Here is a 19,572-nt window from a genome sequence, read left to right on the forward strand (position 1 = left end):
TGGCTGAAATGATGAAGTAAGTAGGTAGGGGGTATTGTGGTCAGTAGCCGACAGGTTTAAACTTTAGAAAAAAAATCACATTATTTATTTGTATGTAGGCCCTTTTCAGACTTTTACATACACGTCCCAAATACTACCATCACTTTAGGAAAACATTACACACGTTACACGTTCGTGATGGTTTGGCAATAAAATAAAGTGTGTTCGATCGGTGGACTCTCCCCTTTCCTTTTTGTAACTTTTTGTCTTATTCTTTTCTCTATTTTTCTTTTGTTTCTCTGTCTCAATCAGGTAATTGATCTCCAGAAAGAAGTCACACACCCCAATTAACATTCTAGAGTGCAAGATAATAATATTCTAACGAGTTGTAAATCGAACTCGGTCCTTGCTAATGAAAAACAATTCGAAATCATACACACTCATACATAATTGACTCAATTCGCATACTGTGAATTGATTACCTCACTGCTTCTAAAATTTCAACCTTATGTCCTTTCATTTGAGTATACTGTTCCATAATCCAAATATGTGTTTGGAAAACTTTGTTTTGAATGCATGGTCTTATTGTTATAGCAATTAGAGCCAGTATAGAATACACACGAGGTGGTCCATATACATAAAATAAATCATAACAATGGCAGTATTCAATACATATGGTTTCAATACTTACAGGCAGCTACTCGAAATTCTTAGATAGTAGAAGTAATTCAGAACGTTTTAGCGCTAGACTTTTGTGCTAAGAATACATTATAAAATTTATGTATTTTTATGAATCAATACTCATTAGATCATACTTCTATTCTCGCCTGAATGTTGGCAATGGATGCCCCATTGAAATTTAAAAATATCTTAGAAATTGCCTAATACTCGTATCAACCACCTGTTCATTCATTTTCTCTGAATAATGTGAATTTCTATTCCTATCTTATCATATCAGTTCTAATTATTAAGTCGGCCTAGTTTAAAATCTTGCAGTTGTGGATTCGAAGCCCAGTGGGGCTATTTTGATTAGATTTTTTTATATTTTCTCAGTTTCTAATTTCTAGCAAGTTTCCTTTGCAAATAGAGATTATTATAAGTAGTAATAATTTCTGGAAATTATATCCACTATTTAGCTAGATGTGTCGTTGGCTGTTGGAATAATAAAGTTTGTAGATTCCCCAAATTACCTCTTGACCAATAGGAATGGTAGAATGTGACTGAATAACTTTATTGCTTCAAATGGTGGTTATAAAGCAACGTGGCACGTGTTACATAAAATGTAAGCCTTAAAATAATATTGTGTCTGAAAAAACCCAAGATTCAATATTTCAAGAATATGAAATTCAATCGAAATCTAGTTAATAGGAGATAACTTAAACTAGATTTCATTTCATTTCTGAATACGGATTTCAGAATAATGACTCAATATTTGCTAGACAGCTCAATTATTGAGAAGTGCATTGTTTTGTTTAATGACTGACTCATTTCCACTTAGATTCTAGATTCTACACAAACAAACAGTATAATTTTAAATATCGTTTAGCTCTAAAATTAGTTCCTAAGCTATAGACATTAGAGTCTGAAATCGAATGGAAAAGGAACGTCCTTGCTTGTCGCACTTTGTTCCGGTTAATGACGATAATAAAGGATTGAAGTTGCTATCTGTTTAATTATTCAAACGCAACAATGGGAAATGTATTTGCTTTAATAATTATGGGTTTTCTGAATATTTTATTTTAGTTTTCATTAATGGAACAAGAAAGAAGAAATGTTTTAGGTGAAGTAGAAACACTAAGGATTTGCCACGCACTATGCCTTCTGCGGTCTGCGATCGGGTCAAACTGTGTGTGAGTGGTCGTGGTTGCGCTGACGAGGTACACGGTGGTTTGTTCGATGTCATCTCCGAGGGTAGCTCTCCTGGCGATGTGCTTCCATTTCTGACGGTCAGAGGCGTCGCGAGTACACTGGACCATGGTGGACTCGGTAACCCTTGTGCTCTCTTGCCTTCCACTCGGCCTAAAAATTGTTACAATGTGTTTTCTCATACTACGTATCTATGTATTTTTATTGTCTAATGATAGTTTACGTTTCCTCTGGGACAAACTTGGCCTTGGTCAAACTGTAGATCCTGCTGACGAGTTGCAACTGGAGGTGGGAAGTGGGAATATTTCCGTATTATTTATAGTCCCCCTAACTTTATAGAGTTGACTTCCTTAATACATAAGAGACAAAAAAATACTTAGATTCCAAAAAACTTGCCAGCTAATGTAAGTACCTAATTGTTTTTAACCTTTTTTTACGCCATTGTATTGTAGTTTCCAAATTGTTAATGCACGTTAACAATGCACATGAATCACTAAATAAAAATGTAAATCCGCCCACATATGAGATCAGAAATAGCATACTTACCTGCAAAAGGTAAACAAATTGATTTGTTTGATTTTATTTTTGCTAAGAATTTCCTGTGGATGCACTGTTGATGTTTAGAATCAGATGATAAGCTAAAAAGGAGGGATATGCGTTCGCTATAATGTGATAGTACAGATTTGAGATTTATTGATTACCATCACATCCTACTAATATAAATGCGAAAGTTTGGATGTCTGGATGGAAGTATGTTTGTTACTCTTTCACGCAAAAACTACTGAATGGATTTCACGCTGGTGACCCAAGTAGCAATTGGTATTAATGGCAAAATCTTACTTGTCTTAACTCTATCTAAATTTACACTTAAGCTAAAACCAAATTAACTTAGAATAGAGATTTTTTTCTTTAAGACTTTATATTCTTCATCGAGCGCTACTTAAGCAAATTAAGAATACCCAAAACCAAGTTAAGTATTCTTTAGATAATTTGGTCTTAAGTTATTCTAAGCTTAAGTTAAAAAAATCTAATTTTACTAAATTAAGTTTTTTTGTATGCTCACTTAATACTAAATAGTATAGATAAAGTATTATTTAAGTGTTGCAAAGTAAGTACAGTATTCGTAGATTTACTTAGGACTTTTTAAAGACCAATGTCTTAGAAATAGTTTTCTGAAGATTAAGTTAATTACTTTTTTACTAGAATTAGTACATTTTGAGAAAAAATACACTTAACGGGACGATTTCGATAAAACAGGATCACGCCTATTAATTCAAGGTAATATACGAGCACCTGCGTGTGCAGCTTATTGTATTAATTTTTGATACAAAATGCGTGCGGTCGCCCGCAAACTAAATTATGCTATTATAAGTAAACTCAAAATATGATTTACTAAATAGGTATTGTCTAAAATATTTTCGAAATTGTATGGTAAAGTTGGGTACAACATGATATGATACAATTTAACTAACTAGGCGCGTTCCCTACGTGATCGAATCAGAAATGAGAAGATCCGTAGGAGAACCAGAGTGACTGACATAGCCCGCAGAATCGCTAACATCAAGTGGCAGTGGGCGGGGCACATAGCTCGAAGAGCTGATGGCCGCTGGGGCAGGAAAGTTCTTGAGTGGCGACCACGAGCTGGAAGACGTAGCGTGGGCAGGCCTCCCACTAGGTGGACCGACGATCTGGTGAAGGTCGCGGGAAGTACCTGGATGCAAGCGGCGTAGGACCGGTCTTTGTGGAAATCCTTGGGGGAGGCCTTTGTCCAGCAGTGGACGTCTTTCGGCTGAAACGAACGAACGAACGAACTAACTAGGTGACTACCTTTAAAAAATCTTAACGTAACTACCGAAAAATGTTTCTAATAATTGTAATCCACACTTATTTACGCTTCTCAATCTTCTCATTTAATAAATTAGAAACACTGTGTGATTAAATTTAAAAATTGTCAATCACATATTGTTAAAAGTTCCATAAAAACAATTAAATAAAAACTTTTCACAATAAAATACGGCAAAAATCATATATCCGATATTCAATAAATGTAATTGCTTATCGTTGAGTGTTGCAATTACAGAGTTCAAAGAATACTTTACGAAATATGCTGGTGGTGCAATTTACCCGCCCTATATGTTATTACGCCCTAAAAACGTAAAAACCTATTAAAATCCTATTAGAACCATTTTCGACTTCCACACGGACAATCCGAGGGAGAAATCATGTAATTAATAAATTAATTAGTAAATGAATTGTTCTTTAATGTATAGCAGCACCAATAATTTAGCAAGACTAAGACAGAATGAAAACTATCTAGTTTTAACTAAATAAAACTAAAGATCTACTTGATACCATATGCACTTAAGTAATACTTCATCAAGTGAATTTTAAGTGTAAGTTAAATCTAATGTTTCTAAACTAATACTATGTAAAGTATAACTTGACTCAACTCTTTCTTAACTAAACTTACAAATTCAAAATCTTCTATACTCTTGCTACATTAAGAATTAGAATTACCGCCATTATGAGCTATGTGTAACAAAAAATAAATCAGAAATTTACCTATAATATTATATCAAGAGGACATTTAAATTGAAGTACGTCTTTGTTACACTTTTTCTAGTTGCATAAATGTCTAAGAACGTTTGCATAAAATAAAATATTATTTTATAACCTCAAAGTTTTCTTTATACAATACAATTTCGTAATATTTTATTTATCTTATTAGGTTTTTTTTCAAGGCCCTCCTGTTTTATAACATTATCCATTGATTTTACACGAGAAACCACAATGCGTTTTATATTTCCTATGTAAAAATAACATTCACGGTCTATTCTAAACATAATATAAATTATTTATTAAAATAATTTAATCGCCATTTTCATTAACCTTTATCTAAAGTTGATTTAGTGTTAAAGATCACAATGTTTACTAAATTAAAGTTCTTCTTTAATAAAAAGTGTCTTACATAGTTCTTCATGAAGTTAAATAAACCTTAGCTGCAAAAATAATTATTACTCTTAAATAAGTATTCAAGATATCTTGAACTCTATTTCCTTGCCTACAGTCATACTACAAGTTATATTAAAGTACTTGTTTAGAAATTCTTAAAACTACACTCTTAATTAGGGTTTAAGTCTGCCTTAAGCGTTGTCTTAACTCTGTCTCAGTGATTTCCAAAGGATTGTGCCCTTTTTTGCTTACCATTGTCTTGGGGCATAACTTCAAGATTTCTTGAGTGCGACTATTGTCTTGGCCAAGACAACGGCTGGAATTAGGCTACTAGTCTTCAAGATATCTTCAATGCCTTATGAAGATAATCTGTTGCTACTTGGGGAAGCCGCGGGCAAAAGCTAGTAAACCATATAGGAAACATTTTGTTTTCCTTTTTTCACTTCTCTAAAGTATTTAACAGATACCACACCAATCCATCGTTGATTTAAGTTTGCAATATCGAGACTAAACTCGGTTCCGACTCGGAACCGTCACCCAAGTCAATTAATCAGCCGTCTAGACATGTCTGACTGAAGGCGACCTATCTAAGTTTAGTCTGCCCCAATGAATCCAGCAATCTGAAAAACAAAGCTGAATAACATTGACAACGAATACTCTAATTTTACACTTTATATAATCGATCACCGCCTTTTCTTCTACTTATTTTAAACAACTATCTTCTGGGAAGGTTGTCTGGAAGAGATCACTTTTTTTCTTAAATGTATAGACAGCCTAGTGTCCCGTCTCTTTTGTGTGTATTTCTTTCCTTGTTTTGTGTGATGTACAATAATAGTGTTTATCTATCTTGTTCACGAAATAGTTAAAATTCGTTCGTTCGTTCGTTTCAGCCAAATGACGTCCACTGCTGGACAAAGGCCTCCTCCAAGGTTTTCCACAATGAACGGTCCTGCGCCGCCCGCATCCAGGTTCTTCCCGCGACCTTTACCAGTTAAAGTATCTTATCCAAAGTCCAATAGACTATGAATACTTATCATGTAAAATGACTATCTATAGGTAGCGTATCCACTCGTCCACTTTAATGAAGGCTAATGGAAATGAAATGTCTTTGAAATAATGTTCAAAATCTAGTCTATTCCATTAGATTTTCGTCAAACCTTATTATTCGTGAAATAGCTAAAGTGCCTGTATTAGACTATGAATATTTCAGTCAGGGCGGCTCTGTATAGCGCGTCCACTCGCCCACCACAATGAAGGCTAATATAAATAGAAATTAAATACTTTTGAGAATTGAGCCAATGTTCCATTAAATTTTCGTCAAACCTTATTCATGAAATGGCTAAAGTACAGTCAGCGTCAATTACTTCGTGACACCCAAAGCAGTCAAAAAGTTCGCACGTCTTTGTTACAATCGGAATAAGGTTGTGGTAACAACTTTTTGGTCACTTTGGGTGTCACGAACTATTTGACGCTGACTGTAGCCATTAGACTATGAATAAAAGTAAAGACGGCTCCATCTATAGCGCGTCCACTCGCCACAATGGGGCCACTCTGCGACAATTATGCAAATTCGCGCTTGCCCTTACAAGTGCCGGGGACCTGCGATGCAGCGACTTTATTGCAACGGCACAGGGGCCAGAATTAATTGGCCCAATCTGTGCAATTGTCATTGAAAGGTCACCTCTGATAAGGTTGTCGAGCACGAGTTTTTTTGTGGCAGTTAAATGAACTCTTTTATTGCCACAATTGGATCTCTTCAGACAGGCGTCAGGGTATTGATTTAATAAACGTGTCGTGGTGTATCACAGTCACAGATTGTAAATCGTATGAAAACGACAACGTACGCGTTACGTTTCCGTTTCGTTTCAAAAGTTAGACAAAGTTCACATATTTTTATCGTGCGCGTCCCTGTTTCTAAAACTGGGATAAAAACTATCCTATGTCCTTTCTCGGGACTCAAACTATCTCTATGCCAAATTTCATCAAAATCGGTTCAGTGGTTTAGGCGTGAAAGCAAGACAGACAGACAGAGTTATACTTTCGCATTTATAATATTAGTATAGATGTTTGGGTGTAGGTTAAAATTTAAGATTATGATGATTGAAAATGAAACAACCATAAGTAATATATCGTTTTTTACAAAAACCTTAATTTATTACTTTTATATGCCCTTGAAAGCACTATCTAATTTTATCATAGTTATGTTTATAGTGTTTTATTAGGTCTCTCTTTTGTCTGAAGTGAAACGTGAATAGAATCCTATTGTGCCGTGAAAGACCAATCAAAAATGACAATGGAACTATAAATAGATTACAGAACTCCAAGGTCCCCAAGGTAATGGTCAAAAAATTGCGTTATTGTTACTTTCTTGTTCTGCTATAAAAAAAACTGGAGTTTTTTTTTTATTTTGTCAAGTCAGAGTAGCCAGAAGAATACGTATAAAGGTCATAGCACACTTATCAACCCGGAAAGGGATCAACACCGAATCGACTTTCGCCGCGCTGTCAACCGAGGCAAGGTATTTACGTTACGGCGCGGATAAGTGTGTGGAGTTTCATCCAAAGAATACTGACCGCCTAGAGTTAATACTGTTACGATCCGTTTCGTGCTTCGTCCTTAACGGTTGTATGCAGCCTTCCTCACAGTAGCGCAGGCTATGTATTGTTTTAGTAGAAACTGTAGTGTGGTATAAAAAATACATACAGCAGAACATATGTATAACCTCCTCCCTTTTTGAAGTCGGTTAAAAAGAGCAACTATGGTCTACAACCCTACGAATAGTCTGCAGTTTTTTTTTTTTATCCACAACGAGGAAGCTCTTGGCCTGTATCTCACCTGTTTCAATGGCGCTATTTTAATTTAAACGGAAGGTGATCTTCAAGGCAGTAAGGATCATTGCCTTTTTTGGCCTCTCACTTCCACGTAAGAGAACACGAATAACAAGCAATACAAATTACGTAGTCTCTGTAAGGATAGTTACAGAATGCGTTATGGTTTACTATAGGAATCGTGATCAAGCCATTTAGTAGTTGTTTCAAGATAGAGTTAGCTCTAGACTTAGCACTTATGGCGAGTGACGGAGCATCGGGGTCTTTTTTGTGAGTATGCCTCGTCCTTCTGACTTGGTGAGCCCCACAAAACCTACCCTGTCTCCGCAGGGTAGGTATGCGAATCAACGCATTTTTTCCCCGTAAAAAAGGACTTAACTTTCAAAAATCGCTATACAGTTAGATTATTGCTTTATTATTTTGATTTGTGCATTGGTTTATTTAGAAAAATGAAGATAATACCTAACTTTAGAATATATTCTGGTTTATGAAGGTTCTTTAATGACTTTCCTCAATTAACTCAATGCTGCACCTTGACTAATAATAGCAATATCAAACCAACACTTATTTTCGTGATGAAGAAAACACAGTCACAATTTATGATGGCATAATATGGCACTGCACACTACGCTCCTCGAAGCATTATGTGTACGCGTCACAGTTTGCGTGCGCGACATTCTTTCATGCCATCTTTAAGATATACGTGAAACGCACTGTTCGTTTTCGTGCGCAAGAGATGAGTCTGTATTAAATGACGATTAAAACTTGATTCAAATTCAAGCCTAGTTTCAAGTATGTGATTGGTAACATAGAGTCCAAATTGTTTAAGTTCAGTGCAGAAAATCAATCGTAATGTATATTTTAGACAAGTCGTTGTAGAAATCCTTACGGTACCGGTTAAAAAGAAAGGAAACTTATGTTTACTTTCCTTTGGACATGTTATACTAACGCCCGTATTTACAAACATTACTATGAGGTCTCACAGTGCGCGTGGACGCACAGGGTGACACACGAACCAGAATAGAGCTCTATTCAACGCTGTGCGTTCGATTTGCTACTTCACTTAGCCATTAAGCCATCTAGTCTCAAACTAAGCAAGGAAGGCTTATACTCGTACAATAGGTACGAAAGAGATAGATTTATTATTACTACTAGAAAGCACCTTTACTTATCTGATTCCTATCGTCTTTCCAGCATTTCTCATCTGCGGACGACCGACCATCATGGTGAACGTATTCTGCGAAGGCAGCCTCAACGATGCGGAGTGCGAACGACTCTCCAGGGTGGCTGAGCTGGCTGCTGCCGTCAGCATTCAGCTGGTGTTCCTGGGGGAGTTCCGGGACTGGGACAATGTACTCGGTGAGTGGACTTACAGCTCAAACACAAAGCACTATGGTCATTGGTCATTGTAAACTAAAAGAGAAACCAAAGTGACAAAGGGTAAGAGGATAATGAGGGTATACGAGATAGCTGCTGCTACAACTGGTGTCCTGGGGGAGTTCCGGGACTGGGACAATGTACTCGGTAAGTGGACATTGTAGTTGTGACAGTAAGCTACATGAGGCAACCTCCTGGTCAACGAATTCTTCCAGAGAAGCTACAGTAAGTTGAAGAGTGAGAGGATAGTGAGGGTGGCAGAGCTGGCTGCTACTGTTAGCCTTCAGCTGGTGTTCCTGGGGGAGTTCCGGGACTGGGACAATGTACTCGGTAAGTGAACTTACAGCAAACACAAGCCAGGCCCTATCCTGGTCATTGTATGTTATAAGAGAAACCAAAGTGACAAAGGGTAAGAGGTTAATGAGGGTATACGAGATGGCTGCTGCTACAACTGGTGTTCCTGGGGGAGTTTCGAGACTGGGACAATGTACTCGGTGAGTGGACTTACAGCTCAAACACAAAGCACTATGGTCATTGGTCATTGTAAACTAAAAGAGAAACCAAAGTGACAAAGGGTAAGAGGATAATGAGGGTATACGAGATGGCTGCTGCTACAACTGGTGTCCTGGGGGAGTTCCGGGACTGGGACAATGTACTCGGTAAGTGGACATTGTAGTTGTGACAGTAAGCTACATGAGGCAACCTCCTAATCAACGAATTCTGCGAGAGAAGCTACAGTAAGTTGAAGAGTGAGAGGATAGTGAGGGTGGCAGAGCTGGCTGCTACTGTTAGCCTTCAGCTGGTGTTCCTGGGGGAGTTCCGGGACTGGGACAATGTACTCGGTAAGTGGACTTACAGCAAACACAAGCCAGGCCCTATCCTGGTCATTGTATGTTATAAGAGAAACCAAAGTGACAAAGGGTAAGAGGTTAATGAGGGTATACGAGATGGCTGCTGCTACAACTGGTGTTCCTCGGGGAGTTCCGGGACTGGGACAATGTACTCGGTGAGTGGACATTGTAGCTAAGACAGTAAGCTACATGGCACTAAACTGGTTATGTATACTGCAATACTGCAAGAGGAGCTACAGTACAAAGTATGAGAGAGGGTCTAACGAGGGTGGCCGAGCTGACTGCTGCTCTTCAACTGGTGTTCTTGGGGGAATTCCGGGATTGGTACAACGTGCTCGGTGAGTGGGACATTGTAACTGAGACAGTAAGCTACGCAACTGCACTCAGGCTCAGGAGGATTTAATGAATGCTGCTGACAACGCCACTCTTGTAGCGGAGTTTTGGGCTGACACTAGGTTTGTTGTCGACACGATAAGAAGTAGAAGAATGCTACGTGTCACCATCCTGGTCAATGTATACTTCAAGGGCAGCAAAGCATTAGGCGATTGCATAGAAAAAGTCTGATTCTGAATTCAAGCCTGTTAATCTACTCTACATATTACCTACCTTTTTTTATCGCTGTTAATTTATAAGCCGTCAACCTTAAGATAGTCTTATTAGGAGATCAGTCAGACTGGTATCGTCATCAGCGATTACTGATTATGCTTGCCCTACTTTTACCAGTAGGTATCTGCTATGTGTAAGTTTTGTGAAATTACCTAAATCTATCTATACTAATATTATAAATGCGAAAGTAACTCTTTCTGTCTGTCATGCTTTCACGCCTAATCCTAAACCACTGATCCGATTTGGATGAAATTTGGCATAGAGATAGTTTGAGTCCCAGAAAAGGACATAGAATAGTTTTTATCCAGGTTTTTGAAATAGGGACGCGCGCGATAAAGTTTTTCTGTGACAGACTAAATTCCACGCGGGCGAAGCCGCGGGCGGAAAGCTAGTCAATAAATAACAAAATGCTCAACATATTACTACAATCCATAAATCGATAATTGCATACACGTTTCTTTCATAACTTTTTATGAGTTCTTAGCAACAATCAATACATTAATCTTGTCTAATAGGATTAGTACTCGATAGCATAGTGTCGCTATCGTTTCGACACGATGTCGGTTATCTTTGAAATCCGGTCTGGAATAATAGTGATCCATATTGACCGATATCGGAACCGGTACAAAGATTACAATGTTTCAGACAGTAAAATCTACGGCTTTATTACATTGTAAATTGAGATAGTTTTTTGTTAGTATTAAGACCGTAAAACCTCAGATAAGACACTGAACTTTATAAGGACCTATTAAGTAATTTGAGTGAACCTATCTTTGTTTCTATAATGTAATATTGGGTTAATCACTGAGACCGTTAGTATCTATTTGAGACGATTTTTATCATATCTTATGTGCAAAATTTTCACGATATTCGCGTAGACTATACGTAATCAAGTATCATTGGATTATTCTGGCACATATTTGGGCTATGACGTTCTTTAGAAGTGTAGACTCACTATAGGTCTTCTTGTGACAAACGTATACCTACTTACGTCAACTCAACCACCGAAAACTAATATTACTGAATGGCATAGGTATTCTGGCAACCCTAATTATGACACCAGTTACAAATAACAATCGATTTTAATAACGCACATGGACTTTGTATGTATGTGTAAAATATCAATATAATTCAGTCGGTTGACTTTGAAAAAGATAAATTACTTAAGCACAGTGTATTTATGTGTAAAATATCAAAATAAAGAGTAAACAGATATGACGTCAGTTTTATGAATTTCCACGCCAATTCTATTGACCGAAACAGCGTGTCATTATGACTGTGTATGACAAAAAGGATCATCTAATCATGACTAACCGTTTTTCCATCCAAATCCTGTTACAATAATATATGTAGTTGACCTTTGTATTTGATAGATACTGCTTGTAGGTCACTATAGCAGTACAGATTTTACTCTATATGCTTTTGTTTCAATAGTGAATCATCTGTCCGCGCACTTCCTGAAATGTATTTTAAATCAGTGCTATCTGGTCGCTATTTATAGTGATGCTACATAAAAACAATTAAATTATTAGGGTCACATTATCATCATCATCCCAGCCATAGGAAGTCCACTGCTGAACATAGGCCTCCCCCAATGCTTTCCATGCTGCCCGGTTGGTAGCGGCCTGCGTCCAGCGCCTTCCGGCTACATTTAAGATGTCGTCGGTCCACCTTGTGGGTGACTAAGCTGTGGAATTTAAAAGGATAACCATTAATCCTGATAGGATTAGAATGACATTTGTTATCTGTGCTCTTAATTCAAAATCTAATGATTTTTTTTTGTTTACAGCATTACGAACGTGCCAACCGCTGCTCGACGAACAAATCTCCACGACAGTCGACGCTCAATACACAGGTTTGACGACGATCCTTCACCCAGGGGTAGTAGAAAAGAGCCATTTCAACGGCCACGCGGGGGTTGTCAAATCGGGGCTTAGTCATCTCGCCATACCCCGGGGTTGGTCGTGGGGCGGCCCTGCCTCCCCCTTCTGCCCCGTCTGGGCAGAAATCAAAGTCCCCGATTGACATAAAAACAAATCCAAACACGGACACAATGAAAACCTAGCATACTATCTCCCCTCAGCTCTACTAGCAATACAATGCTTTCTAATAGTGTTGCTACACATATTCTACTTCAATTGAGATTACGCCGCCATTTGCAAATGTCAAAGATGGCGCCAAATATTTTTATTGTAATTTCTATGATATTTCCCAATGATATTTCAGCCTTAACCGTAATTATGAACGTATGCCAAAATACTAATGTAATTAATATTTCTCTATTACGTTAAATGTTTTGCTACTATTTTAAATACTAATGGAATACAGAAAAATATTATTGCTAGTGAACTTACGGTCATGTACTGATATTTTTTGGAACATCGTGAATTTACATCTACCAAATAATGTATTTAATAATGGAGAGTTATAATAGAAATATTCTTAGGTCATAACTTTTTATTAAATATTTTGTTTATTTATTTTCATAACATAGTGGTATGGTGTTTACTTCCAATGGTGGGCATTTAGTATATTATTATGTTACTGTAAATATTGTACGTTATCAATTTAGTGTTTATTTATTATTGTAATAAGAGTAGCAACTTTTAATATTTTTACGTATAAAAAGGCCAACGTGACACTGGTTTGAAGATAAAATCTATTTTTTGTCTGAAGTCAGTCATATTCTGGTCACCCTAGTTCAAATAATTAATTATTGGCTGTCAATTTTGCTGTTTTACTTAAATTTGACAATTCTATTTATCGGTAGTGAAACTTTTTTGCGTCCTTAAATCCAAATTGTATGAAAATATTGTAAATATTTGTATGTATTGATAAGATAAGGCATTATGGAGCTTTGACCAAAAATGTGCTTTTTCGATAATATGACAGTATTTTATTTATTTATTTTCACGTTCGATTCGTTGTTTCAAGAAATAATGTATATCTAAATGAATTAATTTCTTTATGTATGAAATATTTTGTGTATTAAAACAACTGCATGATTGATTCATTCTAAAAAGCCGATTTATGTATATTATTTCTTGATGCAATAGATATCAGTAGCTTTTATTTACGAATATTTTCTTCCAAGTTTCATAATTTCGAAGCGTTAAAATATCTTCCTATTTTTATAAAAATAACAGTATTTCAAAACTTTGCGAATCGGAATAAAACTTATTTAATAATTTAGCCTCAATCAGTAAATAATTTTATTACCTTGTGGGGCCCATCAGTTTATTAACTCTAAGCTATGTAAAGGGCCACAAGTAGTTTTATTGTAAAAGTGTTCCTTTAATCTAATAGCAAATCGGTAGGTGCCTTTTAACATTACGCCATTTCACTACTATATTTTTTGTGAGAGATAATCTAATGTTAGTGTGAATAAAATTGATATTGGAGTGATGAACGGACACTAAAGTTGAAATGGTTTAGGCGTAGTCCACATCGAGTGATGCTTAAAGGTATAGTCCCATTGATACGTAACGTGGTCCGTAGATTGAATATTTGTTTGGGGTGAAACTGTGGAGAGGCCACTCCTCTAGCTCGCTACTATTAACTTAAATTAATTTATGATAATATTGATAAATGTCTTTAATTCAATGACCAATATCTAAGTTCACCACAGCCTCTCTAGTAAAACATAGAAGTATATGTTTCATACAAATATTTCACGTACGGGTCACCCCAGTGTGAATGTACCTTAACCCTAACTTAAGTAATTTCGGAAAATACGCAGTCGTCTGTATTACTAGTGAGATCTCGTGAAAATATCAAAGAGAAGCAATATATTTTAGGGCTAGTAATATGTACTCATCTGTATATTAAGGTAATAATTCGAGATGGATACAACAACTTTAAGTAGGCCTTGATCAAGACAAAGGAATGTATATTTTTCAATCGAGTTTGAATTTATACACTGAAATCATGTAGTATAAAGTTCATTTGGAAAGTGCGTCATAGTAGGTTAATGAGAGTGGCCTTTACGTTAAGCTACTTAAAAAAAACAATCGCAATTTTGAACCTAATAATAAATAGATAAAATTCAAAATGCATTCGGAGTACTTCTCGATGTCTACTCCGCGCTATATTAAAATACTAGCTTTCCGCCCGCGGCTTCGCCCGCGTGGAATTTTGTCTGTCACAGAAAAACTTTATCGCGCGCGTCCCTGTTTCAAAAACCGGGATAAAAACTATCCTATGTTCTTTCCCGGGACTCAAACTATCTCTATGCCAAATTTCATCAAAATCGGTTGCGAGGTTTAAGCGGGAAAGCGTAACAGACAGACAGACAGACAGACAGACAGACAGACAGACAGACAGACAGAGTTACTTTCGCATTTATAATATTAGTTGGGATGACCTTATTCTGATGGAAGGTAGCCAGGATTTGATGCGAAAGAAAATTTTCCACGTCGATTTCAAACGTTCAGTGGAAGAGCCCTGAGTACATACAGCACATCAAGCTATAGTGGCCTCTAATTGTATTGCAATAAGTACTTTTTTGCCACAAAATGTAAGTCCGATGTGCTGTCACTTTACCTCTCAGTACCTGCGGAGAGCTCCGTTAAGCTTTGGCCAAACCAACACATTCAGCTTGCGTCGACGATGGCGATCACTGTGCGTGCATAGATCGCCGCGACCAATGACAGGACGCGTTGATGTGAACTCATCGCTACAAATTCATACACATCAAATTCAAATTATTTATTGCATGTCACATGGCTATATGGCTATACTGATCGCTATCGCGCACGCAGACTGCACGCGTTGGTTTGGCCAAACCTTTAGATATGTTATCAAATATGTATATTAAGGCGTAGTTAACTCAATGAATTTGCACGATTGTGATCCAGTATCTAGGGAATTGTAAATACGGAGAGATATCTACTTAAATATTTTTTTATATTAAAGTTATATTGATCTCGTTTCGTGCTTAGAAAATGTCGGGTGCAATTTATCTATATCTTTACAAATAATAGTTACTTTTAAAAGGTTAGTAGATCTGCAGAGTTAGCGACTATTTTCTCTACCACGACAGGAATTCCGCGTAGAACATTCTTTAAATCTTGATTTTAATTATTTACTGACAAAATATTACCCGTTTTTTGTGATAATTTATATCGTGTATATTTTTCAATGTTATATTTCTTGGTGTAAGTTATTGGTGAATTAAATTATTGGAATTAACACACTCTTTTATTTAACGTCGTTATTTAACCTTTATCAATATTCTAACTTTTTCATCTAGACAAATCAAACATCGATTTTCTATCAAACCTGACGCATGTTGCCTGTCTTGTCATCAAGTGCTGCAATTTATAAGCAGAAGAAATAAATATTAAGCGAAAACGTAGCAGCCGCTATAAGTTAAACATTCTCACAATGCCGGACAAGGTTGTAAAAATGGAAGGCATGTTATTCGAATACCCCACGACATACTTGAACGACTATCGGAAGGAGGAATTCAGGTAAAGTCCCCTGTCCATTTCGTGGTCCCAGGATTCTGTCCCATTAGGGCCCTCGCCCACAGCGACTTAAACGCGTGACAGCATCGCTACTAACGCGCGTTAGTCGCATTTGCAACGCACTACAGAAATGATGCCAACGCGCGACTGCATCGGTACAAAAAGTCGCCGTGGGCGAGGGCCCTTGATGGGATCACGAGGGAGACCGTGACTGTAACTTGACTTGTCTCTGTCTCACTCGCGAACTGATACATTTAGGCTGCGTTTCCACCAGATATGTGCGAGGATACGTAGCGATGAATTGTTTGTAAAGAACCAATAGAATCGCTTCATTTACCTACCAAGGCGAAGTAGCTCATCTCTGGTGGAAACGCAGCCTTATTCACAAACGATGCTTGCTTATGTGAAGCAGCAAATCGAACGTACAGCGTTGAATAGAGCTCTGTGATTGGTTCGTGTGTCACCCTGTGCGTCCACGCACTTTGAGACTTCATAGTAATGTTTCTGAATACGGGCGTTAGGATTGCGGTTAAAGACTGTTTTCACAACATTAGGGCGCCAGTAGCGACGGTATACAAGACGAAACCATCATGCATGATGCGACGACCGCCTCCTCTAAGGGACGTGCACACTATGTCGGACTGGAAGGCGCAGTCCATCCCTTTTGACCTGCTCCACAAGCCCAGAGACATCGTCGGCACTAACCCGTGGAAGGTGCAGGAGCGATATGTGAGTAAGACTTTCTAAATGATCTGGCTCGTCTAAAAACTAGACAAGCTTTTCTAAGTCAAAAATAATTGTTAATTTGTCCACTACTAAGGGAGACCCCCTTGACGGACCTTGTGGCAAAAATCTTTCAGTCGCTCGCAATCGAATATTTTTTTGATATCAATCACAAGTCAGAACTTTAGTGAGTCACAGCAGAGTAAATACAAATGAGTGCGTGCGCGCCGCATACGTATATTGGCGCGCTCACAGGCAAACCGCGCTCGGTGCGTTTCTATGAAGATGACCTACTCATTTGTATTTACTCTGGTCACAGTTAATTGTTTTGCAAAAAACGTAGGTAAACAGTCATAAAAAATCGTAGTAAGTATTGTGATTTTACAACTACCTGGTTACCTACCTCAAAAAAAGTTTAGTTGAAAACCACCTCACGAGGGTAGTAAATAAGTTTAGGCAAAATACGAGAGTAACGCTGCCACGTTGCACATTTTGCTCAAGCTGATAAGTAATCATGTTCTATTTATTTGAAGTGTAATTTGTTTTGTTCCTTTCTTCTATGCGGATCTAGGAAAAGCCAAAAGACATAGAGCGAGAGCAAGCCCAGAAGACGCGCCCGCGGTTGGTGATGACTCCAGCAGTCAGCATGGACGACATCGACGACCCTCGGGCCAGGGAGCTTCTGTGCGAAGACATGTACATCAGCGACATGGCCAAGGGCATGAAGGAGGCTGTGGCTCCGTACACTAATGTTCAGGCGCCGTTCGCTAAGCACCCGGCGCCGTCTAACCCTGTGAGTTTCTTTTAGCTCTTATTTTGCCTATTACATTGTAGGTAGACTCTTTCAAAGTAGTAAAAAAGTAAAAGTAAATAATGTTTTATTTGACAAAAAGAGCGACATCACATTTAAACAAATTATAAAAAGAAAAACATTGTGCCCTGCTGTCAAATAGGGGCCGCTCAGCATTAATCGGAACATGCCGTGGTGGGCAAGAAGTTTTGGTTAGTTCAATTAAGTTTGTTTGTAGAGACAAACCTAGTGACAATTATCAGATTCTTTGGATGAGAAAATCAACACACACGTGAAAATACGGTCAAAAGAAGGTATAGATAGATCTTTCTCTAAACGCACTGAAAGAGTTAGAAGTTCGAAAGGGCAATCAATAACTGGCTGGGTGGGTATTCGCGGAAACTTGTGAAAAACTCGGGAGATTCAAAACTGTGGAACATTTTTCTACGCGCAGCTAGAAGCCTAAAGGGCAAGAACTGGCTTACTCTACCCACATCTAATCTACATCGAAGATGCCATTTTACTTTGGTGGGCGTATTTTTCCCATTTTTGACGCATCGTCGTTGTTCCCAGATAACCCTGCGCAAGCTGCAGCCGTACCTGGTGTCGCCCGAGTGGCGAATGGAGACGGTCCGCTGGGACAACCAGCAGTTGCGCGCGCACTGCGACGCTACTAAAGACTTCTGGCTCAAGTTTCAACTGCCCAAGTAAGTTAGATGCATAATTTAAAAAAAGTAGATAATAAATTAAGCCAGTGGAAACTTACTCTGGAATGACCAAGCATAGTCTGTTAAATCAAAGGCGGGTCTAAAAATGAGTGGTAAGTAATTTTAAAATATCTGAATTTTATTTGCCTACGAAGTTTTAAGGTGCTCCCTCACCGGGAACTTTCGACTATAAGCAATAATGGTCAGTTTTCCTCTCTCACTGATGTAATGCTCAATTCGATGATGTAACGATACATACGCCAAATCTCCTAGTGAGAGCACCTTTACAAGCTGTTGTGTTCAGTGAAATATTTTTAAACTAGCTTTCCGCCCGCGGCTTCGCCCGCGTGGAATTTTGTCTGTCACAGAAAAACTTTATCGCGCGCGTCCCTGTTTCAAAAACCGGGATAAAAACTATCCTATGTTCTTTCCCGGGACTCAAACTATCTCTATGCCAAATTTCATCAAAATCGGTTGCGAGGTTTAAGCGGGAAAGCGTAACAGACAGACAGACAGACAGAGTTACTTTCGCATTTATAATATTAGTTGGGAAGTTGGGATTGCCGCTCTTTTTAGGCTCCTTCATTAATCAGACTCCATGGCTAAGCCGACGATCTTCTGGTGAACCAATCATTGCGAAATTTCGTAGGAGAGCATTTATCCAGCTGTAGACGAAATTCGGTTGAAACGAACGATAATCAATGTAAGCGTGTTTGGTGTTTTCAGATGTAGGGCATGCGACGAAACTGCTGTAGTGAAGGCCCATAGGAAAATGCTGCGGCAGAAAAAGTGAATCAATAGGTTATGCATTTAGTGACTGGTGTAATATTTATTTTTAGTGAAGTTTATTTTAGTTGCGTTTAATTTACGATAATTTTGCATTTAGTTTTTATGCGTATATCTTGATATTGATAGTTAATTTAATAAATAATTTATAAATTTAACTCTAGGAATTTTAATTGCGTATTTAGAAAATGTAATTAGTCGATAGGACAGGGACTGCCTAAGAAAATCTATGAAATATTGGGGCTCTCTTGTTTAGTAAGATTGCTATTAACCTCGTAAGACCGAAGAGTAAATTTTGTCGACTTCTAAGTATCGCCGAATGTGCTTTCAGAAGAACGAATAATTTGAAGTAGTAAACGCCGAGCACTTCGAGTAAAAAAAGTTCTATGTTAGAGATTTTCTTTTGCATTCATATTTTCAGGGGCCCTATATAATAGTGCATAGAGCTTATTTTAGGTAAAAAATAATAAAAAAATGTTTTCTCTTAAAAGAACATTCGGTATTACAGACTTTAAAAAGGAAAAGTAAATAAATTGATTTTATACTTTAAAATAAAACATAAATGTAACCTTTTTAATAAATTAATACTACATAAAGATACAATAATGATATTAATACATGTAACTGAAAAGGTACAGC

General features: G+C 37.6%; 2 protein-coding genes across 2 annotated transcripts in view; both read left to right on the top strand.

Annotated features, from left to right (window-relative positions):
- The window catches only part of LOC114356616 (endonuclease/exonuclease/phosphatase family domain-containing protein 1), a 32,333-nt gene extending 16,684 nt beyond the window's left edge, over window positions 1–15,649 (top strand). Inside the window, exons 5-7 of the mRNA XM_028309871.1 lie at window positions 8,820–8,984; window positions 12,249–14,557; window positions 14,819–15,649. Of these exons, the coding sequence (XP_028165672.1) occupies window positions 8,820–8,984; window positions 12,249–12,484 (401 nt within the window). The 3' untranslated portion in view covers window positions 12,485–14,557; window positions 14,819–15,649. The remainder of the gene's footprint in view (window positions 1–8,819; window positions 8,985–12,248; window positions 14,558–14,818) is intronic.
- A 91-nt stretch (window positions 15,650–15,740) lies between these two features.
- LOC114356622 (uncharacterized) lies at window positions 15,741–18,982 on the top strand. Its single transcript, XM_028309879.1, has 5 exons — window positions 15,741–15,930; window positions 16,482–16,656; window positions 17,222–17,443; window positions 18,014–18,147; window positions 18,874–18,982. The coding sequence occupies exons 1-5, from the start codon at window positions 15,845–15,847 to the stop codon at window positions 18,938–18,940; spliced, it is 684 nt and encodes a 227-aa protein (XP_028165680.1). The 5' UTR covers window positions 15,741–15,844; the 3' UTR covers window positions 18,941–18,982.
- The last annotated feature ends 590 nt before the right edge of the window (window positions 18,983–19,572 follow it).

The sequence above is a fragment of the Ostrinia furnacalis genome, unplaced genomic scaffold, assembly GCF_004193835.3.
Source record: "Ostrinia furnacalis isolate ACB-3 unplaced genomic scaffold, ASM419383v2 OfSCF2838, whole genome shotgun sequence".
In the NCBI taxonomy this organism is placed as follows: domain Eukaryota; kingdom Metazoa; phylum Arthropoda; class Insecta; order Lepidoptera; family Crambidae; genus Ostrinia; species Ostrinia furnacalis.

Excerpts from the sequence above, each read along its gene's own strand:
- LOC114356622 (XM_028309879.1), top strand. The coding sequence starts at position 15,845 with ATGCCGGACAAGGTTGTAAAAATGGAAGGCATGTTATTCGAATACCCC. Across the intron at positions 16,657-17,221 it reads GGAAGGTGCAGGAGCGATAT|GAAAAGCCAAAAGACATAGA; the intron begins GTGAGTAAGACT and ends ATGCGGATCTAG. Across the intron at positions 18,148-18,873 it reads CTCAAGTTTCAACTGCCCAA|ATGTAGGGCATGCGACGAAA; the intron begins GTAAGTTAGATG and ends TGGTGTTTTCAG.